Here is a 27,883-nt window from a genome sequence, read left to right as displayed (position 1 = left end):
TTTAATTTATTTATCAGTTATACAATCAATTTCCAACAGTTTGTTTTAATACTTTCATTTATTTAAGATGATATCTTTAGGTCAAATCACTTAAATAAATTAATTTTGTTATGTTTGATTAAAGTGTATTGGAGGTATATCAGAGTTGAGAAATTTATTAAAAGTGCCATTTGTATCAATGCAATCAGAATAAAACCTTTAATTGCAAATCTTGCAAATGTTTTTACCAGATCTTTTTGAAACTTCTTCAGACATATGTTATACAAAACAAAAATTTGAAAAAAGATTGATGACATTTGAGTAAATAAATAAGATTAAGTTATTGAATTACATGTAAAGCTCATCCATGAAAATTAACAATGAGAATTACTTAATTTATATCATTATTTATGAAGGAATTTAAAAACTGCAATTATGAAGATAATAAAACAGAATGAACAATTTTCTTATAATTAATCTGCAGGAAGTAATTCTTAATCTAGTTTAAATTGTTTGTCTTGATTATATTCAGCAATGCATTATCAAGTTTTAGAATGGTATTTTCAAGACTTAACAATTTATAAGATAAATTTTCATTATATATCTAATAATAATTAATGCCATTCCATGTTGAAAAATGAATATTTTAGTATATTATTACTATATATTTTATTAATCTATATTATTTTTAATTACATTATTCGGAGACTATCCGATTTGTGAATAAGAGACTAAACTGATTATTTTTCATTTTTTAGAAGGGACATTTGCATATGTGGTGCAGTTGATTCACAATTGAATGCATATCATGTGGTTGCAGTTTGTGCCTTTTGTCAAAATTACATGAGATGATTTTTGGTGTTACTTGTTTTTCTTTTAATAATTTTAGGAAAATAATTTCTGATACTGATTCATTTTTCAAGGTATTTATTTTTATTAAAAAGATTAAATTGTTTACCATAAAACCAACATCATGAGATAATGTGGGTTTTTTTCTTTTTAGGTTTATATTGAAAATTGTTAGTAATTTTGTTAATTATGCTCTTGGGGTGTGGTTTGCAGGTTATTTAACCAGGGTTAGCTTTGGATATTTGGGAGACTATTTGGATATTAATTTGTGAATAAGAGACTAAACTGATTATTTTTCATTTTCCAGGTAAGATATAAATAATTACCAGAAACTAGGCTATTTTATTTTTTATTTTTAGGTTTAGAATAAATTTAATTTTTGTTTCACTATTGTGCTTTAGTTATCTGTTAATACAAAACAAGTATATAGAACTTATATGTTGTATGTTCTTGTATGATTTTTTTTGGTATGTTTTCTCTCCACATATGGTTGTACCAGTATGCTTGAATAAATATATAACAATATAATTTATTAAATATTCTACTGTACATACAATTAGTAAATACCTAAAATAATGCATAATCTCTGCTAAAATCAAAATCAAGCATTAAGAAATTAATAAATTTCATATGTATCATTTGTATACTTACTCCTACAGATATAATAATAATATAAATTATTAATTTAAGCTCACTCATCATAAATTAAGCTTTAAATGTTTATGAAACAAAAAAAACAAGAGTCAAGCTGCTAATCATCACTTTTATTACACTTGGAAGTATTTTGTAAATTGTCCCACCAATATACACTTTTTGTAAAACTTAACCAACCCTAAGAAAACTACAAAAGTTTTTAAAAATTCACATACATTACTCAGACAGAGTCAACCAGTGACTCCTAATGCAAATACTATATTTGATACATTCAAAAATTACTGAAAAACAAGATTGTCTGTTTTGCTGTACAAATTGCTGGTGTGAATAACAATTGACATGGATGCTTGTCTGTGACTAACAGTGGTTAAGAAATCTTTAAAAATTTTGAAAAATCGTGAGATCGTTTTTCCCTCGAGTCTACTAATAACTCACGTCCTGTTTAACCACACGTCTATGAACTCCAATTTTATTTTGGAGCATCTCAAATTTTTTTTATTAATTATAATCATAAATAATTTGACAAATTTGGACAAACACCATAAAAAATTAAGGCAGTCTGAAAAGCAGGGTTGTTTTGCAATGTATAGATATCTTTATAAAACTGTAATTATTGCTGAAATTTGAGCAGATTTTCCAAATTAATTGATCGGTAATATTTCAAATTTGTACAATTTCTGCAGGTGTTGTACTGTTAGAGCTGAAATTTTAAGTTTATCAGACAGCCCAATTTAGACAAGCGACGGATTCTAGCTAATGAGGTAACGCGATTAACAGATGAGGACAGGAATATGCAGGAACTTCACATTTCTTGGTTTCAGCTATTTGGCAGTTTTTTTTTTTGCCACAATAAAAACCATAATAAAATTATACAGCAAGATAATAATATCTAAGAAGAACTTAATAGTTTTAGTCCAGGATATGATTTCAAGTTACCTGCTCGAAATCATGCTCCAAAGACAAAAATGTCATAGAACACATTTACTATCAACAGTGCCTCTACAAATCTTAACATAAATCCCCTCTCTCGGCAGTGACAAACTATACACAATACTGGTGCAGGGTGCATGTCAACTTTCACAAAACTAACTACAACTTTGACTCTTCCTGCTAAGTTTAATTTCGTATCTTTCAATTATTATTTTAAGGCACTAGATGTTCTGGAAGACAACAGATGGCATCTTCTGGAAACTGCCGGTTGTCTGTGACTGCAGACATAAAGCAAGATGACCAAAATTAAATTAATTCAATAGTTGGCACCAATTATCTCATTCGTCATTCATTCCATCTTCTAACATGGCATCTAATTGGTTGGATAAATTAGCTAACATGTTCTCTATGTCGTCTATAACATCTCCTGAAGTTGTCAAATTGGGTTTAATTCTGGAAGAAAAAAATTATTATATAATTATAAATTATTCATTCTAACTGATTTGAAATTCTTAAATATATTACATTTTAATCATTATTTTATTCATGTTAAAGACTGACAACTTAATATATCGGGCTATATTACCGCTACTATTAATTAAATACTAAGTAATTTGGCACTAGTGGCATGCATTAGGTGCCATCTGCTAAATTTAATTATAATTATTAATTATTAATATTTAATTTAGAAGTTTCTGGAAGAAAAGAATTGGCCCGAAGTGGGAATCAAACCTGCAACTCCCTCTTATCATGTGGTCACCTTGCCAGTTACACTATCCAGAGTTTCATCTGATCCTTGCCTCCAGAACCTAAACTCTGGGTAGTGTAATTGACAAGATGACCATATGATAAGAGGGAGTTGCAGGTTTGATTCCCACTTCGGGCCAATTCTTTTCTTCCAGAAACTTCTAAATTAAATATTAATAATTATAATTAAATTTAGCAGGAAATGGCACCTAATGCATGCCACTAGTGCCAAATTACTTAGTACTTAATAATAGTAGTGGTAATATAGCCCAATATAATCCAGCAATTGTTTGGCTTTTATATAGATATAGATAACTATCACAGCCTGGATTCACAAATGTCTTGTAAGATATGACATAGTACCTGTCCAATATTGTAAAGTTACAAGAAACTAACAATATTTTATATTTACAAAATACATCACAGCACTTAGTAGCGACCGCTTCCATTTTAATGGAGCCAATAGAAAGACATTTCTTTTAGAATTTTCTTGCTGCATGTGGTATTTAATCTGTGGTAAGGTAGCATTTTAAAATGGATAGTTACTTTTAGATTAATTAATTGCTATTTATATGTATAATAGACGATACCTAAAAATGTAACCAATCTAGGTGTGGAACTAAATATATCCAAAATTGATACTGCTAGTTATATTAATAGAAATATTGAAGAAGTTTGAAATAAATTGACAAACTAATAGTTGTTTGGCTGTAAAAAGATAACATTAAATTATAATGAATAAGATTTAATTCCACCATGAAGAATTCTATCAATTTTATGTCATTTGATAACATCTTAGAAGAAATAATAAAAAATAAAAAAAACAATTGAATTGATTACAGTAGAGCCTCGATTATCCGACTCAATTGGGGACTGGGGTTGGTCGGATAATTGAAAAGTCGGATAACCGAAAAGTATGAAAAAATCCATTATTAGTGTAGTATATTATTATATCCCATGTAATTAGTATATTAATATATCGCTATTAATCTACTTCGCGTTGAATTTTCATTGATGTTAAGCCTAACAAAAATTTTTTAAAATAATAATCGTCGCTATTGTATCGTTAAAAATTAGAAAATTAAGCTTCGTTTAAATACTGGTGTGAGGGTCAGGATTTAAGAAGGCCGAGATTCGAATAGTTATATTCATTTTGTTTATTCATTTACCGTTTTGTTTCAAAACCAAACTGATTTTTTTAAAAGTTGGGGTTAACTCCAAATGAGAAAAACAACCGACAAATTTTCTCATAAAAATCGCTTATAAAATTCTGTTCCCACGGAGATACTTCCTTGTAGGGGATGAGTTAACTGTTGTGTCATAAGTTTGTCACTTTGCCCACCATTGCTCAAAGAAGATCATCACCTGTGACGTACATGGGGAAATCTCAAAAACAGAGCCCCCATATAAAAGGCGAGTGCGATGACGACACAGGGGGGAAGTTATTTTTATATACTGTGTGTGTGTGTGTGTGTGTGTGTGTGTGGATTACCTGCCTCTCGTCGCTACCATCAATAGACTTTACAGTTCTGACTTTGATTACGACTTGAACTTGGATTTTGAACTTTGGACTATATTACGAACCCAGGAGAACAAGAACCTACATCCACGTTATAACTAGAGGTATTTATTCTACTCGCGATGATATGTAAGCTCGCTCTCGAATATTCCAAACTTGCAGTTAGGGTCGCGACTAATTTATATTTTGCCTGCTATTTTATGAACTATACGGATTGAAACCCCTAGAGGGATTTGTATCCTCGACTCTTCCAATAATTAACTATGTAAAAATGTATACTAATAAACGGGTATTTTGTTAACGAACTTGGATTGGTGTGCGTTTCTTCCGGCATTATCACCTCCATACTGAACCCGAAGTCCTCGACAAGATTGCTCGTGATAATTCCCCATGAAATTGACCACGTATCTATCCGCGATAAATTGATAGATTGGTGTCAGATCCTGACGTGAAATAAGGATCTAGCGATCCTTAACGTTAAAACCCTTCCGCTCAAAAGAATCCATCCTTTAGACAAGCGAGACCAGCCCTCAAGGTCTTGAGTCGAGTAAGAGGTAGGAGAGTCAAGAACTCGTAAACATCCTACCCCGATTAGTCTCACACTGGCTCCCTTTCATGGTCGAATGAGTGTTGCCAGCTAAAACACGTAAAAATAATATTAAAGTAGCCAAGACGTAGCCAAATATTGTAGCGCCACATCACTAGCGGTCATTTGAAATTTGCCGACTAGGACGGTCGGTTAATCGGGGGTCGGATAATCGAGGCTCTACTGTATTATTATTTATCGATAAAATCAAATACTCAACCACCAGTACCTAGACTTATGAGACTTTTTACAATATTGTAGCTTACGATGTGCTTTGTGAATACCAGATTTTTTTGCATCTGGCAACTTACGATACAAGGTGTTTGGATGTTTATATTACATGTTTTCATTTAATAATGAAATTTTTTGAGAAAAAATTAAAAAACTAAATTACAAAACTGACACATGATGCAGTGAAAATAATCACTTCCATGCTTCTGTTCAGAGCTTATATCTGTATGTTTATTCAATGGAAAAAATATCATGTACAGTACACTAATCCCCCACATGTTTGTGAATAATTTGGACTGAGTCAGGGGCAGTCCTAGGTGGTGCGAATGGTGCAACCGCACTGGGCGTTGTCATAGTGAAGGCGCTGAAAATGCAATGATAGATCGTCTGCGAAAAAAATAAAACTCGATCACCTTATTACTACTTAACCCTACCCACCAATATATGTTTTATTTATTTTCTTAATTTGTTTCAATTTTAAATTCATTTACAATGTAAATTTGTCTTTTGCGTGATGTGAGTGTTGTCTGTGCCATAGCAGTTTAAATAAATATTGTTATAAATATTGCCTTGTGAAAGAATATTGTTTTTTTCACTGTTATTGTTCCTCATCCATACTAGTACTATGCTATAGATTTTACACAAGAGTGAGCTGGGTTGTGAGAATAAAAAACAAAATCCTGAAACGTGTGCTATATCTCCATAACCTAAAATTAAGAGGCCAGATGGCCGAGCGGTCAAGGTGGCAGCCTGCCGCTCTGGGGGACCCAGGATCGAATCCAGACAGGTCAAGGAATCCCCAGGAATTTTTCGGAGGATGGTCCGTTTGGATATGTCGGGCCCCGTCTCTCATCACCCGGTCACCACCCCCATTGTGAGCCTGGTCGAACCCATAATGGGCTTGCTATAAGAGGCCCTCTTAGTGCCCACAGGGTGAAAAGAGTAAAAAAAAAAACCTAAAATTAAGAGATTACATCGATTACATAGTGGGAAGGGAAACAAACATCAACAGCTTGTGATATGTCTGAATTAACAAGGGTCAAGTTAATTTTCCATTTACTGTCATTATCGTTTCTCGTCCATAGTATTACTATACTAATAATGTGAAAAATGTACGTTATCAGTTTAGTCTCTACAGGGGGAGCGCCATAATGAGATCTCGCACCACCTGAAAACCTGGCTAGGGCCACCACTGGACTGAGTAACTCTTCACGAACATTGAATGCTTGAACGTGAGTTTTATTTGTAATTTGTTCCAAGATTTTCTAAACTGTGGCTTGTGAGCCACAAGCAACTTCCATATACCTATACAATTTCTTTTTATAAACTTGATTCATATCACTTAAAAAATATTATACTGTATATGTGCAAGTTTTCTGACTATTACAATCTCTGTGTATATTACACTATATACAGTGTAACTCTCAACTTAGCTTTTAGTTGCCTGTTTGAAGTTTAGGGTAAATTCATAAAGTTGAGGGAATTTATGACTGATTGACTGCTGGTACTTAAATGACTGTTTACCTAAAGTTAGAGTGATAGTTATCACTGTTCTATAGTAAATATCAGGAGTTTCTCTGGAAAATTTAAGAATATCACCACAATTTTGCTTATAAGGTAATTGGTGCATAAATTTCAAAAATCCAGCAAACAAAATAATTTATTAATTAATGAATATTTTTGACCATTTTTGATGATTATCCTCTAGTTTATTTCTATGTTTGAATATAATGTAAACTAGAATCTGTAATGTAATCTGCGATGTCCTGAGGACGACCATTGAAAATGATAAAAAATGTTCATTAATTAATAAATATTTTTGTTTGCAGGATTTTTTGGTTATCTGAGGTGTTTATTTTGATATTTGTATCAAGTTTGAAAAGAACTATAATATTTTGTACAAATATCGTTATACTGGCCAAATCTTACAGGAAGATAGTAATTTGAATTTGTCATACAACACACACACACACACACACACACACATATCATCCTTGATGCTCTTGTTCTTGTCCAATGACATTGTATTCTATCTCTGTTTAAATTTCTAGATCCCTGTTCATATATAATGTAAACCCAAGGATGACCATTGAAATCTGATATATGTATACTTTCAAAAATCAATTATTTTATTAAAGTAAAAATCTTTCAAGTTGAAGTTTCATATAAAAATTCCATAAAATAATCATGTCATGTATCTTATTTTTAATTTGTATCATTTGAAAATTCACTTACTGTTTCATATCTTTTTCAGCACTATAGCCATCTTGCCCTTTACCTAGCATCTTTCCTGTTGAATTTCCTAAAATTACAATAGAAAAAAATTACTGAATGATCATTTAATAACATTTTCTTTTTATATATATCAGAATTAAAATTAACTTTCTTTAAATTTATGTCATCTTAAGTATGAGTAATAAAATTTAAATACTTCAGATGCTTTAGAATTTTGATAAATCAATAAACACACTATGCTTTAATACATTTATATTTTGATGAGTGAATTTTATAATATAATATTAGATATTCACGTAGAGTTGGCAATGTACAGGCAAATGTACACACTTTAGAAATATACATTTTCATTAATTAAAAGCAACCATGTTTTATTTTGTTACATGGTTGCTTCATTTCATTTATTTGTTACATAATTGCTTTTTTCAGTTTTGTATTTTTCATGAATGAGAAATATAAATGTTATGCACTAATCTCTACATTAGACAATACATAATAATCAAAATAACTTTTAACCTTAATGAATGGTTTTAAACTGAATAAATATTGCTTCCAAAAAACAAAAAAAAAGCTGGATATTCCATAAAACAGTATTGAGACAAAGAACACCTAAATAGTCCTCTTTCTACACACAATGCAAAGATGTGTCCAAAGATTAAAGTATAGTTTTCTGATTGAAAAAAATGCCATTCCTAATGCAGCCTAATCTAATGACTTCATCAGATGAAAAGTGGACCATTTGTAATTGAGTGGGTATATTATGGAGCAATGAATCCACATTTAAACTTTCTTTGGGGGAAAACTGGTCCCAGAATCATTGCATAAAAGACAAGACAAACAATCTGAAGTGCTTCATCTGCAACTCAAAAACCATCTTCTGTTAGTATGTGGGATTGTGTTATCATCTAGAATAGGCAGCTTATATTTCTATAAAAATCATCATCACAGATCCAAGGCACATTAAAATTTTGGAACATTTGCAACCATCACAATGAAAACAGTTTGGTAATTGTCAATAGCAATTTCAACAAGACAATGTTAGTCAAGTCCCACATGGTGAAGCTGATGACCCAATGGTTCCAGGCCAATGGATTAAATTACTCTTATAGGCTGCTAGAGGGTTCTGATCTTTGTACCATCAATAATATCTGGTGTTATTTGAAGCACCAACTTCAGAAATAGTGTTTAGCAATGACAGAGTCCCTTAAGGAATATTTGAGGCAGAAATGGGACAAAATCCCTCCTACCATTACCAAACAATATGTTGATATGATGTCCAAAAGAACTGCAAAAAATTATTAAGTTCAGACAATGCAACTTAATATGAAATAACTGCATGTACTGAAAGTTTTGTCAGATGCCAGGACACCTACTAAAGGTTTTATTTTTCCCATTCCCAGTTTTATAAGCTGTAAAGAACATTCAGATACAATAAACAATTATTATTTCAAGTCATATCCTGCCATTTATATTTTTTTAGTTTATACAAAACATTTTGATGTTGCCTTTGTATAATGTTTTTCTGTTATGTTCAATAAATACTATAATGATAAATGTTTTTACATCAAAAAGTTATCAAGTATTTATATTTTTGGAAACAAGAAAATAAAGTATAACTTTAGAAAACAATATAAAATCTGATATATCACAATATATTTTTATGATATAATTAACATTAACATATAAAGAAAGATCAAATGTCACAAATTTTTTCATAATTTGTTTCAATACAGAATTTAATTGAACTGAAAATGATTGGATTCAATGTAACTATAATAAATCTATCAAAAACTCAATCGGCAAAATTTACTACACCGGGTTATAGTAAATACAAAATCAACGTACCACGAACCTGTTTCCGGTGTGCTTCTCTGTAAAACAAAGTGTTACAAACGTTTTCGAACTTGTAAGTTCTTCTTCAGGTAACATCTAAGCGAATGCCATTCAAATTCTCTGTAACACTTTGTTTTACAGAGAAGCATACCGGAAACAGGTTCGTGGTACGTTGATTTTGTATTTACTATAACCCGGTGTAGTAAATTTTGCCGATTGGATTAATTAGCGATGCCGGCTAATAATTACCACCGAACGCTTGTATGCCTAACTAAGGCAAGAGCTAGATACGACTTTCTGAGGGAATGCAAGAAAGAGGAAATACTACCTATGTCGTTCTTTCGAATTCGACTTCCGCCAGGTAGCGAACCATTACTTGCTAAAGTGCAAAATATGTGCTTGAATTGTGCAATCCGTGCAACAAGGAAACAAATTTACACCAATATCGCAAAACTGATCAAGATAGAAAACGCAATTTTTGGTCAAAGCCCTGACTTCTTGACGCAAGAGAATGCTCGTCTTATAGCTATACAAGAAAGACTAACGAACACCTTGAAGAAGCGCTATCAACAGAAACTGAAATGGATCAGACGGAAGCAAATTTCCCATATTAACCCACAACCATCATTCTCGTACCTCGTGTGGGATGACTTGAAGATACCGAATTTCGTTGAGAAAGTGCTGAGCTTAGGACCGAAGTTTGCACCCTACCTGTCCACAGAAGATTTAAATCCTATCCCGGAATTGGAATCTCTAATAACAGGCCTACCGGATAAAGTAAAGGAATACTACAGATGGAAGGCCACGCACAAACTTAAAAATTCCTTCCAGCCACAAGATATGAAACAAGTGATAGCTAATTTGGGACGCACAAGAAGATGGATGCATCGTAATAAAGTCACATTGGTCAGAGCGGACAAAAGCCAATCCATCGTTCTCATGAAACGGGATACATATAATCGACTACTAGAGGAGCATATAGCCACCACACAATGCACCATTGCCAGTAATAACGTCATTGACGGCTTGCAGGCGAGAGTTAAACGCTTTTCCAATACGAAGCTAGCCAAACGCCTGGAATTTAGGAATATCATGATAGACTCCCCGGATACGCCCAGAATATTCGCCTTTGCTAAAGTCCACAAACCCGGACAACAGCTAAGACCAATCATTGATAAGGCCAGGGCACCAACCATTCAACTAGAGAAATTAATGCATAAGTTACTCTCGCCTAAGCTGGAAGGATATCCTTATGCTCTGACACACCCTTCAGACCTAATATCACTCCTCAAGGAATTATCAGCGCCTCCTACCTTCATAACAGTCTTGGACTTTAAATCCCTCTACCCGTCTATTAAGCTCCCGGCAGTATTTTGCGCCATCAGAGACCTCCTTTTCAACATCGTTAATGATAACAACTTACACCAACAGATACTAGAATTGGCGCATCTTATATGTTATAACTCCTCCTTCCAATTCAATGGGATCACGTATGGCCAAGGAAGGGGCGTCCCGATGGGTAGCCCCATCGCAGGGGACCTATGCGAGATAGTGGTCAGACAAGTAGAAGATAAGGTCATCCCTCAATACGCACCTAACATCTTACTATATAAAAGATACGTAGATGATATTCTCATCCTATGGAGGCTAAAGCCTGATGTTTCAAAGTTCGTGGATTTGTTCAATGATAATCCGTACGGCCTGACCTTAGAGTTAGATCAAGCTCATGCATCTGAAGCGCATTTCCTCGACATCAACATCAAGTTCGAACAAACAGTAGCCCGCACGGAAGTATACAGAAAACCAGGGGCTGAACATCTATACATTCCAATAGGATCGTGCGATCCACCTCACTATAAAATGGCAGCCTTCAATGCCTTAATTAAGAGGGCTTACTCACACTCGTCTGATCGGATATCCCTATATGCCGAACTAAGGCGTATTGAACAAATAGCCAACGAACATGGTTATCCCAAGATCGTACGTAAATTAATCCGCAAATGGCGCGGACGAGAAGTAGCACTTAACCAGGCACCCAATGAAGTTCCATCTAGTATGATCCCGGTTACATACAATCCGTACCTGAAATCACTTTACAACACAATAGAGAAGGAAAAGAATGTTTGCATCGTGTGTAGAAGATGCGTGACAATTTTTGATATTTTACGGAACAGGAAAGATACTCCCAACAAAGAAGGACTCCCAGGGGTATATACCATCCCAATTATAGACCATAGATGGAACAGAAGCCTGATCTACGTAGGATCCACTAAGCGCTCATTAGAGGTGAGAATAAAAGAACACGTGGCTGATATTATGCATGCAAGGCAAACCACCGCTCTGGCCGTCTATGCCTCGGGTACGGAAATAGAGCCTTTATTCAGCCAGGCCAGGGTAATCCACACCACTAAATACGCACACCACCTTAGATGGCTAGAAGCCCTGCACATATGTATGGCTACACTAAAAGACGACAATTGTATTAACAACAAAGACGAAATTAACGTCATGGCATGACGGCTGTCAACGGCATGGCAGGTGCTGGTAGACAAGAACTTGCGATAATTTACAACAGCAAAAGGGCGCATGCGTCAATGACGCCATCGATACGTGCGATACAGTTCTTAATGATGTTCTTTTTTGTTGAATTTAAATTTGAATGGCATTCGCTTAGATGTTACCTGAAGAAGAACTTACAAGTTCGAAAACGTTTGTAACACTTTGTTTTACAGAGAAGCACACCGGAAACAGGTTCGTGGTACGTTGATTTTGTATTTATCAAAAATTCATTCTAATTATTTGAAATAAAAACAAGATTTTATATATTATTTATGAGTTTATAAAGTATTTTCAAAGAAGACTAGAAAAGAGTTTGATGGTGTATTAGAAATCGTAATAAGCATGTAAAAATTTTTGTTTAATGTTTTAATACAAATGTGTGATTCATGTAAAATCACAGCAATTTTATAAACTTAATATTTTGTGAAATCATGTTTTATATGACTGATTACTTTGCATGTAAATATTAAAATACTTCACATGTTAATTTTATTATTATCATTTCAATTAAGAAAATTTCTAGATAATAATTGAAATGTCAATTCTTTAAGAAAAAATTTTTTCTTATAATTCACTCTACACATTGAATATCTAGTTTAATCTCATAAAATAAAATGAACAAATTACATTATATTTAGATCTGATTCAAATCAATATATTCCTTACATAATTTCTAGAAATAATTAAATATATTAAAAGAAAATTGTAATTTCATCTGTAAAAAATTTTATTTCAAATGATTATTGTATATAGCTATCATAGAAAGTTCAAAGTTTCTAATATATTCTCTACATCTAGAGAATATATTAGAAACTAATATAAGTAAATAATCAAAGTATTTAAAATATTTCTAATTTCATTGAAGTAAAAATTATTTTTAATAATTTCCAAGTGCTGAAATAATTTGAATTATTCTAGATGTTAATTAATGAAAATAACATCCAATTTTCCTTTGCTGGATAAACTATGATTCAACTGACAGATATTAAGAATGAATCGAGGGGCTGAGTGAAAACTGGCATATCCCACATTCAAGAAAAAGGAGGATTTGTATTTCAATAACCAGCATTTTAATGTGCAGCACTTTATTAATGTGGATGTATAACCTGTATGGCATACAGGTGAACTGTAAAAGTTTCTTAGAAGATGGACTGATACTAACAAATTTGGATTTGTGCATTAACTCTTTTTTGTAGTTTTGTGGGATATGCCTTTTTTCCACTGTCCTTCAATTAAATTATTTATATTTCACTTATATATAATAATATAATGTAAATTATTTTTAGAGTTAAGTGAAACATCTAAAAGTCAAAGATGAAATAAGATGGGCTGAATGTAATTACTGCTAAATATACATCAAACAAAACCTTTAACATCCAGTTAATAATTTTAATGTAAAATTCAACAAACGTTTTTGATCTTACACAAGATCTGCATCAGGTCAACAATATTCTAAATTTGAATGTGCAGAACCAATTTCAAATTTTTAAATAATTGGAACAATGGAACAAAAATACAAAGATGTAAAATATAAAATCATATACATGAAGATTCAGTGGCATTCTTAAGATGTGTAAAGTTAAAACAGTTTGCTGAATTTTACATTAAATTTATTTGCTGGATGGTAAAGGATTTGTTTGATGTAGTGTACTTAGTCATAGATCTAATTTCAAGAAGATAATTTTGTAATTATTGTACTTATGAAGTAGTAATTATCTTTTTTTAATAAATTAAAAAAAGACATTTTGTAAATTTAAGCTTTATTCTAAGGTATAAAATCAGATGTTGATATAAGTTTTATCTATTTGATAATTATCAAATTAGAAGAATTTTATAAAATATTTTAAGTGTAAATAATGAGTTTTCAATAACCTATTTAAGATAATACAATTTATTACTATTTTGCATTATTCTAAAGCATCATAACCTCTTATTGAAGAATACAGAGCCATTTATGCAACAAAATTGTATTTCTCAATACACACTGTGAATTACAATCAAATGATGATAGTTTCTTTTTTTTTCACTAAAACTAAAAACTAACATCAACTAAAAATTGAATTTTGAACGAAAAATTGAAATTTACAATGAAGATTGCCTTATGTTGTGTGTATGAACTATATAGTGTTCAAAAACGACAAAAATAATCACCGACATGGTTTAAAGAAAGTAAAATGATCACAGTTTATTAATAATTAAAAGGAATAAAAAATTGGTTTTTATATTAAAATTGTGTGTTTAAAACTAATTTTAAACTCTGTATGAGGTGAATCTAACTTATTTTCATTATATAAAAAAACAATAATGATGTTTTTTTTTAATTTTAGGGATGTTGACTATCTTTAAATATACACCAGAAATTTAAAATAGAAACTATTAGAATGAGGGACTGTACTTTCAATGTTCTACATACAAACTAAGTGAACATGTTGCAAATTTTCTGTAACTATTTTACATTTTGTTGTTGTTCTATTTTAAGTTTCTCAAATTCAGTTTTATACATGAAAATATTTTTGAGTTTATAGAATTTAGAAATCTAAAAGAAGTGTAAACTGAATATTTAAGTTTATGATTTCCTCTTTAACAAATGAAAATAAACATTTCAAACAGTGTTCACTAGCTAAATTTTTATAACTTTTTAATTAATTATCTGAAAAAGTAATTAAACTTTTTTATTGTTTATGAAAAAATTTATAAAATGTATTGTCTGTTCAGTTTGCAATGACTTTTTAAATTATGAAAAAATATTCAAGAATTATTTTTCATTAAAAGGAGTGAGTATTAATTAATATTTTTTGTCATCTAGGATTTAAATAAGGATATTATACAGGGTGAGTGGAAAGTAACTAGGCATTGTGAAATTTTGCTGTAATTTTTGTAATAATAATGCAATCATAATAAAATTTGTGTATGTATATATAGTACAGTACATCAATCAATGGAATTTTATAATTCCTGCATTGATAGTGAGGCTATATATGCAATGGCAAAAAGATGGCTGACTGCTTGACCTTATAGTATGCAGCAATCTGTGAGCAAGCACATATTACTGCATACTATTTATAAGATGTGGAAATCAGCAATTGCTATACAGAGATGGTGGCATTATGTCACAATCCATCTGGAAAAAAACACATGATCAGAGGAAAACATGTCATTGGTAGATGGTGCTAGTGCCTACATTAAATTTTAAAGTATGCATCCATATTTCCATTTAATAAAGTACTGTACATGTCAATAATTTTCATCGTCTTTGCATTAAAAGTATAGAAATTACAATTTCTCAATACCTAGTTACTTTTCACCCATTCTGTAGTATAAAGTATAAATTATAAGCTGAAAATATATCAATTAGGGTTTCTCAAACGGGATCCCGGTTGTTTTTTTAACCCGGGAAATATCCTGGGAAATTTTTCTTATCCCGGGAAATCCCGCAAATTTCTTAAAAATTCACTTTTTTTCTTATTTTGTGTTAAGGTTGAGGAATTTTGCAAATAGAAAGCATAATTAACTCATTCACTGTCAGAATACATTTGTATTTATTAATTTTAAACCTACCTATTAGTTTTTTTTAAATTTTTGCTCGTTATAGCATGTCACAAATGGTCAATAATCAATATATAGCTTATTTGTGGCAGGACTATAAAAATTCTTTACTTGTCGGAACCTGTAATATCTGGAATAATTGTGCTTACGCTGTCTTGAGTTTTAACCATGCCCAGTAGCTTCAATAAATGCCTGACGCCAGATTGTGCAAATTGGGCAAGGATACAAACGAGTACAAAGTCTGCAAGTATGAAGTTTTTCTTCATAAACCTGATTATTAAAGCCAAATGAATTGCCGAATTATCGAGCTCTAAGCTTGATGCCGCTATTAAAGCAGCCAAGGTAGACAAATCAAGAATACTAGAGAGCGAAAGAAGTACTACAATCTCGAAAACGAACTCGAAATCTTCCAGGCTACAGGTGAAAAAACACATAATATCTGTCTTCTCTTAAATGCATTAAACACTATTCCAATCACATCAATTGAATCGGAAAGGGCATTCTCGGTGGCAAGACTTTTCATTACTAAAATAAGAATTAGAGTGAGTTATCGGAGTATTGACCATCTTTGCTTTTTAAAATCTTATAAAAGTTTGCAATATTTTGTATTATATTTTATTTAAAAAACGAAAATTACCTTCTAAATTAGAAGTTCATTTTTTTAATTTTTAACTCAATTCAAAACATTTTTTTTTTTTGTTGTTGTATGCAGTTTCCAGCAAACTTTAATTAATTTTTTTCTATTTGTGAAAATTTCTACGTTATTTAAAGGTAATTTTTATTATAGGCCTATAGACCTTACACTGCATTATTAATATGATTTTGGAGGTTACAGAACTTTAAAATTACTTTAAAAAATGGAAAATAATTATATCATTTGATTTCAAGATATTTTGTATACCTTAGAAATAATTAATTCTATCCCGGGATTTCCTGGGATCCCGGGACAAGCAAAAGACCAGGAAATGAGAAACCCTAATATCAATGCTGATAAAAAAAAATTAGTGCATTTTTTAGATTTTACAATTCATTACATAAATTGCTTATATCTGTAACAGAAAAACTATATATACATTATGCATTAGAATATTAGCATAAAGATTGATTATATTTTTGAAGGAAATATATAACATTTTTAAGTATTTGGATTAAAATAAGAGAAAAACTGGTAAGAATAATTAGTATTGCTAATTGCTTGCTGTATTTCTTTAAAAATGTATGAAAACAGATACTTTGTCGTCTTTTTAAATTTACCTTATCCATTGATAAGCAAAGACTGATTAAATTGTGAGAAGTTAAAATCAACTGTGACAAAAGTCACTTACTTATACAACAATAAGAAAAACTGTTTCTAAAGATCCAAGTAAGATGAAAACATTAAATAAAATCAAAAATAAACAACAAAGCAGATTTACCAGGCAATATATCAAATTGTTTGCCAAGATATCTTTAGAGACTTAAGACAAAGAATGAATAATGCACATTGTCGGTTTGACATAATTACATCTTACAAAACACAGATATGTATGATGATAAATAGCTTCAATAATGCATCCCATAACTTAAATATAATTACATATACAAATAATTAGATAAAAATGTTATTTTACTGGCAATAAATAATGCAAAACTTCCTTTTGTAAAGATTTTAATACAAGTTGCATGATAAAAAAAAAAAAAAAAGAAATAACTAGTAAAATTCAATAGAATTTTTCAAATTTGTTGAATTTTAAAATTAATTTATATTTCAGATTATCTAAAATAAAACATGCTTATTCAATTATAATAAATTTTACAAACTTTCTTTATTCAGTAACACATTAAAGTACTGTATGGATCAATTAATTTAAAAGATAAGTGTAGCATTTTAGTTTGCACTGTATGAACTATAATTAATTTCTTTATCTTTTTATTAGAATATAATCATATACTAAGCTGGCTGCAAACATCACAATGACATCACATTCCCTCTAGAAAATTATCTTAAAGTTGAAAATAACATGTCCTCAGTTTTTATATTGTTTGTCTGGTGCTTTCAAATTCACATTAGACAATTAGGAATGCCACAACAATAAAATTACATTCAGGAAAACAAGTATTTTAAACAGTAATTTTCATATTATTCCTAATATACAGCACATTTAAACTGAAAGATGGAATATTTATATAAAGATAAAAAAATTATTATTATGAATACTTATTCAAAAGTTTAAAAATATATATCAATAATAATAATTGTATCAATTGTTTTTGTTACTTTTTCAAATTAATAAGATTTTCTTTGGAAAGGAAAATCTTTGTATACATAATAAAGCTTAATCAATATCAAATTACATTTCAGTACTTCATTGTCTCTAATTCAGATATGGATAACCTGAAGCCCTCCGTGACTTTTCCTGTGACCTGCATACTATCGAGATCCTTAAATATATTAATGTCTTAAGTAATTTACAATAAATTCATGTGTCCAGTAAACAAAAGTCCTAAGAATATAAGTGTTAAATTTGAAGATTAAATATGCATAGTGTTCACATTTTCTCAATAAATATTTTCCTTCATATAGCAAAACATTAAGGAAGGATTAAATTATATTACTTTATGCATAACATCAAATTCAATGCTCAGCCTTTATTATAAAAAAGTTGTCCATGCATAGTCCATTTCACACTAATAATCCATTACAACTAAATTAAAGTACTGTATGTCATTTTCATCAGTGATCGCCAACCTTTGATTTCATGGACCTCTAAACTCAATTTTGAATCCCATGGATCACTATCATGAATTTTTTTTAACAATACAAATATCTATAGAATAAAATGGAATTTTTATGATTATTACTTTATTTTACTTTGTTTAATTATAGCAAGTGAATTTCATATTAATAAATTAGTGTGAAATTTTTTGCTGCCTGTTTGAAATAAGTTTATGGATTCCTGGCTCTTTTCCATGAAGGACAATAATCATACTCAACATTATTATTTTTTGATAACTGTCATTTCATGTTTAGTTTTAGTTTCAATTAAAAAAACCCCAATGAACTGAGGAAAAGTAACCAAGCATTTTGCATTTCTTTTGTAATACTTTGCATAACCTTGAGTTGATCAATGTCCAAATTTCTCAACAGACTATCAAAATTTCATCATGAATCATCAGTGATCCACACATCACTGGTTGGTGACTACTGATTTATATATCTCAAGAAAGCTATTAAATAAGTTTTGATGTTGTGTTGTTCATGTATTTCTCCAGTTGCTGAATGTTTTTGACTTTCATTCAGAAACTTGTGCATAAAATGGAAATATAAATTCTTAAAATACATCGGGGGGCGCTGCTTGCTGTTGAGCGTGTTGGTGAACTTTTTTGTGTGCTTCTTTTAAGCCTAAATTATGGAAAATATCGAGTTTTGGATTAAGGTGTTTGAGTTGTTGTTATTTTTAGGCGGGATAGAATTAAATCCCGGCCCTGTTGATCGTACTCCGCCACAATCTCAGATTCAATCATCGGCATCCACAGCAAAACGACATCGATCTCCGAGTGAACCTTCATTGAAAACGGCGAGATTGGAAGATTTCTTCCCTTCAAGGTTAGAGTCAAGTAAGTCTATTCCTAGGGAGGTTATTTCATATTTGGAAGACCGATTTGATAAGCTTTTTTCGACGTTAAATGAGGTTGTTACGAAGATAGATTGGTTGGCTAATTTACATAATGATCATGACCGGCGTTTAACTCAGTTAGAAGTCAAACTAGGAGAGTTTTCTAAATTAAAAGACGATTTGCAACGGGAAAACAGTTTGATTTTACATTCTTTGGACAAGGTATCGAATGAAATGAGAAAGAAAAATATCTTAATTAAAGGTTTGACTGATGATGATTCTGATTTGAATAGGAAGGTGCAAAACCTATTTTATACATTGACAGGTGAATCAAGACCTATTCCAATGGTTAAGGTAGTGAAATTTAATCGATCAGATACGGTATTGGTGGAGTTGCAATCATTTGCAGACAAGAAATTGATTTTTGCTAATCTTGGAAAGAAAAAAGGTAACGAGGCATTAAAAAATATACAAATTTTTGATGATTTATGCTGGCGCTCAAGATTGAGACGGAGAAAGCTTTTGCCATTTCTACATGCTTATAGGTTGGAAGGCAGGCGAGTTCGATTGTTGGCTGATGTTTTACAGGTTGCCTCTGAGAGATTTACCTATGATTTGGCTAGNACACCGGTGGCTGTGTACTATGCCGGACCAGAGTCAAGGCATAGCAACCAAAACAAAACTAAAATTAAATGTGTGTGTCAGTGTCAGTGTCAGTATTAAGGAATTTCCTAACAATATGGCATGTATTCAATATAGTGGCCTTCTGTAGTGTGATGTATGTATTTCTACTCAATTGTAATGTTCCCAGGCTTTTGTGTAGCTGTTCCCAGGCTTTTGTGTAGCTTATTATTATTATTATTATTATTAAAATACATCAATATGTTAATTTTCATTTTAAAATGTTCTGAACAATACTTGAAAAACAGATTATAAAAATTAAAGCATGTATCAGATAAATTATATAAAAACAGGTCAAGAACCATGTTTTCTTATCCTCAATATTATACACATTTCAGATAAAATTATTATTTTATAAAAACTGAAAATTAATCAAACTGATTGAAATTAATATCTTTAAATATTATACATGAAATGAAAATGCATTTGCGTAAATCATATAATGCAACTGTAAAGACAACAGTCTTTAGTGACAAATTCCAATTCTGTTTAACACTAACATAGTCATCCATTTCTAGAATGTGGAGAATCACTGGGAAATAGTTCAATCTCACTTTTATTGTTGAGTGGTACACTGTCTCACTTGCTAGTATGCTGGTCTGGGGACCCATCTTGTATAACAATTGGTCATCCTCTTTTAGTGATACAAGGAACATTGACAGCACAATTTACATTTCAGGGAGTCTTCACCCTAACATGTTACTTTTCATAGGGCTGCAAACAGCCATTTTCAGCAAGATAATACTTGGTTATACATAGAGACATTCCTGGAAAGCCCCAGCTATCATTTTGTCACATTTCTTCAGCCTGTCTGGTCTCCAGATATGTCATTCATTGAGAAGTTGGTATTGTTGGACAATATTTCTATCTTATCCAACAATACAAACTTTAGCATTCAATGAATGTGAAGAATCTGTAGTAGTAGTTGCAACATTTGTAGGCAAATCCATCATAGGATCATATACAGTGCCTGTATGACTCATTCCTCACCATATTAGTACATGTACCCAGGTAAGAGGAGATTTTAAAAGACATTAAAGATTTATTTACACTGCACTGTTGTTCCACAAGAAACTGTTCTTTGTTACAATATTGTAATTATTAGTATGAAAATGATGGTAAGAAATTAAGTTTCATTTTATTCCAATGCTTCTTTCCTGGTGTATAGCTTTGTCAGTGAGTATATTAAATAAATAAATTATCCTAAAATTGATTAACAGCTTAATAAATCATATGATATATCAAAGGCACAATTTGTGTGGCAAAAATTATGATAAAAATAACTGAAACAAAAAATATTCAAATCTCTATTTTTTTAAACAATTGTTAATCAATTTTAGCAAAATATATACTAATATACATATAGCTGTTGCTAATATTTAATACAAATTTATTCAATGAATTATTGAATATAAGTTTTCTACCTAATTGTTTTCAAGCAGAAGCTAAGAGAAAATATAGTAAATAAAACAAATTTTAAGTTAATATAGCAAAAAATACATGGATTAGAACAAAAATATATTCAAGTCTAATTATCAGTCTTTTTTTTGAGATGCATATTTATAGACAGAAATATAATCAAGTATTTAAGTTTTAGCTAGACTGTTCAATAAGTAATCTTTTTAATGGTGAGGAAAGACTAGAAAATAAATTCAATTACTTATTTGAACAGAATCTTAAATGCAACTCTGTAAATATTTGTCAACTCACATATTTATAAACAAGTTTCACTAGAATCAACAAATTAATGAATAAAATTATTTATACACACATTAATTACTTAGAAACTTTCTTTGATTTGAATTATTATCCTAAGCTAAATAGATTTCTCTTGTTGAATGTTAATTAAAATATAAATTATGATGATAAATATTTAATTATCTTTTGAAATAATTTTTTTTTTTTTCTTAATCTTTGCCAGTCTTGTGACAAATAAAATTAGCTATTTAAAAATTTTAAACCAACTGAATAGATAAGAGAGAATATGAGAATAAGATTATCATGTCATAGAACAAGCTATACACTGCTGATTTATTTTCCAATAAATGATTACTGTTCATTTGTGATTAAAAAAAGAGTATAAAAATAAATTTGTTTTAAAGATTCTATTAATTAATTAATTAATTTAAAAAAAAACAATTTAATGCAATGAAACCTGTCTGGCTTTTGTATTTAGGCTAAAAGTTTATTTAATGAACTATTCATAATGCTTAATGCTCTCATTCTAATCTGAACCTGTAAACACCCAGTTAATACCTACTATTTGGTTCTGTCATTAAATGTTCCAACCAAAATCAAAGAAATCACAGATATACTGTGTGTGTGTGTGTGTGTGTGTGTGTGTGTGATCATTCTCACTCCTTTTCTTCATATATAACACCACTAAACTGAACTCTTCATTAATCTAAACAACTCTGTAAATTAATTAGTTCAGATTAGTGAAATTGCACTGTATTTAAAAGATCAATCATAACTGAGATGAATGATACAAAAAATATCGTAAGTAAAATCTCCACCAACTTGAAATTAGTCCAACAGAAAATTATCATCTTTCTAATGTTTTCGATCTACTCCAAAGGTCTTCATCAGGAAATTAGAACATAACGGAATGTTTGTTGAATCTTTGAACAAGAAAATTTAATTTTGTATTGAATACAATTTAAAATTGGCTGTCATGCAAATACTTCATAATGTATGGCTAGGCAGTTCAGAAGATATTGTCAAAGCATGCCTGCCATGCTTTTCAGATTGCATTAATAACAAAGAAGAAAGGACAATTTCCTGCTCTGTTTGCCTTGAAAATTTCAAGGACTTCAATCTTTCATTATAATATGTTCCCCACTTTCTCAACAATCCTCCATGTTAAAAACATCAAGATAAAAAAAAAATCAATATCAACATCAAAGAAGAAAGGGTAATATCATGACAGCTGATTTAAATTGTATTCAATATAAAATTAAATTTTCCTGTTCAAAGATTCAACAAACATTCCAATATGTTCTAATTTCCTGATGAAGACCTTTGGAGTAGGTCAAAAATGTTAGAAAGGTGATAATTTTTACGACTGCATGACTAATTTCGAGGTTGGTGGAGATTTAACTTTTCATTATGTTTATCCAGTTCGAATTTGTAGAATTATTTTGAAAAATATCAAATTATTGGTAAATTTATATGCTTATAATATAATGCTTATGTCAGTTAGCATTTAATTTGCTATCAGTTAGTAATTATTTTTCCAAGCTTGTAAATTTAACCAATAATTTGACATTCTTAATAATCTTAAATGCCTTACAAGCAAAATAATTTTCCTATTAGCTATTACTAATCACTTTTAAAAATTTTATGCTGTATAATAATTTTGTTACTGTTGCTTTTCAAAAAGTTATTCCAAATTAGTTTTGTATTTTTTAAGACATATCTTTAGCCAGCAGAAATTCATTGAAAAAATTAACATTTCTGATTAATTCTATGGCTACTGTCAGGTTTTGCCATTGCAAAACAAAATAGCGCTTCTGAGATTTCATAACAGAGCCTAATTAGAATAATAACATTATTATTCTAAACATTATGAAATCTCAAATAACGTAATAATAATATATTGTTAATAATTAATATTACATATGTATGGATTTTATGTCAGCAAAATAAATAAAATTACTTGAATATAAATTTATTTAATTTATACTGAAATTTCTAATGAATAAAAGGAAGTTTAATAATTTTACCTTGAACATGCAAAGCTGCAGTAGATACTGCTTCTTCCATCATCAGTGCAGGATGGGCTTTAGCTGCTCTTTGCTTTATAGTACCAACATTCTCATTGGCAAAAGGTAATGAATTAGATTCCGTACTTGAAGTGGAAATATTTGAGTCAGCAGAGTCTTTTCTACGTTGGCGGAAGTTGGCATGGAGTTCCCGCAATTGCACATCATCTTTGGCACCAATGCGATCATCATTTGCAGCCAATTCTGAAATGATAGAAGGAAGAGGTGATGGTGGAGGAGGAAAATCTTCGGAATCAATCGGTGATGAAGGTCTATCTCTGTCACCCGATGGAGGTGAAAAATCATTAGTTGTCATGCTAAAATGTGAAGCCAATCCTTTAACACAAGTGGCAAAAGCTTCATCTTTCATTTCTTCTAAGCTTCTTTCTAAACAAGAATCATCATTACTTTTAATTGAATTTGTTCGTTTGGGAGGGGGTGGTGGTGGAATTTTCTTTCCTCTTAAAGATCCGTATGGATCAACCGAATTATTAATAACAGACGATACTAGAGATGTATGTTGAGGAGAACCTGTCAACCAACTGTTATCAGAATTAATAGATTTAAAACTCTCTGTTTCTGTAAATATTTCTGGTGGAGATTCCACTTCCACGTCAACAGAGCGAGATTTTGCAATAATTTTTGCGACAGGTCTAGGTTTCACTAATCCTCTGGGCCGATGCAGAGATGCAGTACCATCAGTTTCATACAATTGGTAATTGCCAGTAGAATGCATGCCAAATTCGCTATCAGTATCGTAACCACACTGCCTCCAAGAATTAATTGTATCATACCAACTGTCTGTATTATTTGAATAGGGATGAGCCATAACTGTAGAAATGGAATCATCCATATCTAAACTTTCAAGTGAACGGCCACGACCGGATGACTGGACCTAAAACAGATCACAAACATATTAAAAACATTGTTATATCATAAGTAGATTTTTAATAATTTAAGTATTTATTTTGATTTTTTTTTAAATTATTTAAAATAAAAATAAACTTTATTTACTTGTTGATTTATCACATGTGTACACAAAGGAGATGGCAGTTCACCAGTCATATATTTGGCAAAACAATCTTCTTTTGGAGGGGATTGTTGAAATGTTTTCATTTCAGGAATACTACCAGTTTCTATGGAAGGAGAACTTTTGGCACGCAAGGTGGTTATGGCAACTTCTTGGCCTTGAAAGTGGAAATTTGGAAGAGGGCATTGATTCACTGAAAAAATACATTTTAATAATTTTATTAATAATGCATTGTATAAATTTATCTAATAAACACTTCATATTAATATAATTGCTTATTAAGCATATTTTATAATTTCTATTGATTTTTAAAAATAAATTATCAAAAATAATTCAGTACAAATAAGAAAGTATAGATTTTTCAAATTTCATGCAAGATTAAAATAATAATTAAACAATGCTAACATTATAATAAATAGTTTTAACCTTTAGTTATTGAGCTTTAATTATGAAAATGCTCTAACTCCAAAAGCAATATTGGAATTAAAAGCTCAATGTACCATTTTAATAAAATATATCTGAATATTCAAACAGACAAATTTTCAAATACACTTTTAAAATTTATATACATGTGAAGGAGTAAAATTTATTTCTATTTTAAATTTAGTATAATTATTGAGATAAATGCAGAACTGTTTTTTACACTGTATTTGATAATTCAACAAAAACTCCCATGAAATCTCATGTTATAAGCACATGCAATTCACATCACCATTGCTTTGCATATAATTTTCAAAAAATAAAACAAGAAAAATAGTCAACCAGTTTTATATTAATGATACTTAAAGCTTCCTTCATTCAATTACTTCAAACTTTTGCACTAATACTAATGATGTTTCTTTGGAAATTTATAGAGCAAATACAAAATGCATTGAAAAAAATAATCACATTAAACAAATTGTTGAAACAAACATTTTTCTCATTGCCATAAAAGAATATTTAAATTTTAAAATTAAAATTAAAATTTTTTAAATTATTACACATTGTATTGCATTTTCATTTATTTGAAACATTTAAAGAAAAATAAGAAATTTCTATATATTTTACATTACAAATAAATTCAAAGAATTTGCAATATTTGAGATGATTTAATGAGTCTTTCAGTCACTATCATTAAATGTCAATTATTTCAAAAATTTCTTTCATCTATATTTTGCATATGAACTGTTAATTAATATTAGAAATATAATCAATCCTATTTTCTCCACATAATATTCTGATTTATACAATTATTTAAATTATGCAAATGAAAATATATCATAATTTTAAATAAACACAAAGGTCTTTATTTAAAATTAAGAAGAAAATAAATATAAAATGTGTTAATTAATATATGTGTTAAATTTCCATTACTGAACACAAAATTTGACCAAAAAAAAATATAATAAAATTTGTAATAATAATCAACACAATAATAAAAATGTCAATAAATTCACAACTTCTCTGCTTACATAATACTGTTGTATTATACCTGTGTCTACTATACTTATTAATCTGATTATATGATATTATAAAAACAATGTTTCTAAAGAAATTTATAACCGTTCTCTTCTATTTCCTTTTAAAATTTTTATAAAATTTGCTAGGACATCATGTGACTGTCATATTGCAATAAAATTGAGGCAAGCTGAAAAGAAAGAAGCAATCCTTACACTGGTTAGGTACAGAAGAGGCAATCCTTGCACTTGACAGTTATGGACAGAGAAACTTTTCACTTACCAACATGGAAAGGTTATCCAAGAACAAAGTGGTTCAACATGGAGAGAACAAAACACAAGAACAAAGCAATCAATGTCAATTGCTTTGTTTCTGTGTTTTGTTAGTCTTTACACCTATTTTCCATTAAGTGCACACAATGCTGTTTTTATTTTTGATCCCCAAATTCCATTACATGCGCTCAGTCATGTCAGGGAGCATGGACAATGTCACATTGACTCCACTGTGTATTGAAAACAAAGTCATAGACCCTAATTTTTTATTAAATTTTTGGATTCATCATTGCAATTAATGGAAAATGGCTAAGTTTAATAAAAGTCGAACAATAAAATTTTGAGATCAAATAGAATTTTATAAGCTACATAGAAGAGGTTTTGCTAACACTGCCTCAATTAAAAATAATTTTTATTAAATACTTACTGCTACTTGATTTTACACTATCAAATGGTCTGCATATCATCATATAAAAATTATGATGAAAAAATTCTCTTTGAATTTCAAATAAATAATTATTTGATTACACTGTACTAACAGATGAATTTAAGTTTTTAAAAAATATAAAATAGGTTCAAACTTCAATTTTTTTTTCTTGAAAACAATCATTTCTCACGTGTATGGAATTTAATAGTTTATTTCAAAATTATATAGAATTCTATAAAAATACATAATATTTTACTATTCTCAGCTAAAATGTACTAAAGATATAAAATATAACATTAAAAATAGCAAAATAAATGCAACAGTAATTTATATACAATTATTACTAACCAATTTGACAACATAAACATTTTAAAGTGTATTTTTTGTTGTAAGCATTTCTTAAAACATCAAAAATAAATTTTATAAATAAAATGTCATATAAAGAAATTTAAAATAAAACTCCCTATAAAATATCAAATATATAATAATGAAAATAAAGTTCAAATGCTTTTCAATTTTATGTTTCTCTCTTTTTCACTCAAATTAATACATTTTATAATAGAAATGTCTTCTGTTGTTGTTTTTGTTGTTATTATTATTATTATGTTGAGTTTAGTAAGTTATACTCGGTTCACACCGGTGGCTGTGTACTATGCCGGACCTGAGTCAAGGCATAGCAACCAAAAACTAAAATTAAATAAGTGTGTCAGTGTCTGTATTCAGGAATTTCCTGACAATATGGCATGTATTCAATATACTGGCCTTCTGTAGTGTGATGTATGGGTTCATATTCAATTTTAATGTTCCCAGACTTTCGTGTAGTGTGTGTGGTATCACACCTGTACAGGAGAGAACAACAGGTACAATAAGCACCCTTTCCATCCTCCACAGATGCCTTATTTCCTGGGCAAGTTCTGTGTACTTGCTAATTTTTTCAGTGCATGTGTTTTGTACATTGTGAGTGTTTGGAATGGCTATGTCTATAATGTATGTGATTTTATTGTGTTT

The 27,883-nt window shown here is 30.1% G+C and overlaps 1 protein-coding gene across 1 annotated transcript in view; it reads right to left on the bottom strand.

The window, feature by feature from the left end:
* Positions 1–1,571: 1,571 nt before the first annotated feature.
* Positions 1,572–27,883, bottom strand: part of LOC111635037 (caskin-2-like) — a 105,055-nt gene continuing 78,743 nt past the window's right edge. The window contains exons 18-21 of the mRNA XM_023379885.1: positions 24,724–24,932; positions 23,671–24,604; positions 7,731–7,797; positions 1,572–2,865 (exon numbers count right to left, since the gene is read on the bottom strand). Of these exons, the coding sequence (XP_023235653.1) occupies positions 2,751–2,865; positions 7,731–7,797; positions 23,671–24,604; positions 24,724–24,932 (1,325 nt within the window). The 3' untranslated portion in view covers positions 1,572–2,750. The remainder of the gene's footprint in view (positions 2,866–7,730; positions 7,798–23,670; positions 24,605–24,723; positions 24,933–27,883) is intronic.

This window comes from Centruroides sculpturatus, unplaced genomic scaffold (assembly GCF_000671375.1).
Source record: "Centruroides sculpturatus isolate CEXI.00-Female unplaced genomic scaffold, Cexi_2.0 scaffold698, whole genome shotgun sequence".
Taxonomy (NCBI): domain Eukaryota; kingdom Metazoa; phylum Arthropoda; class Arachnida; order Scorpiones; family Buthidae; genus Centruroides; species Centruroides sculpturatus.
This window is presented reverse-complemented; position numbering and strand designations above follow the sequence as displayed.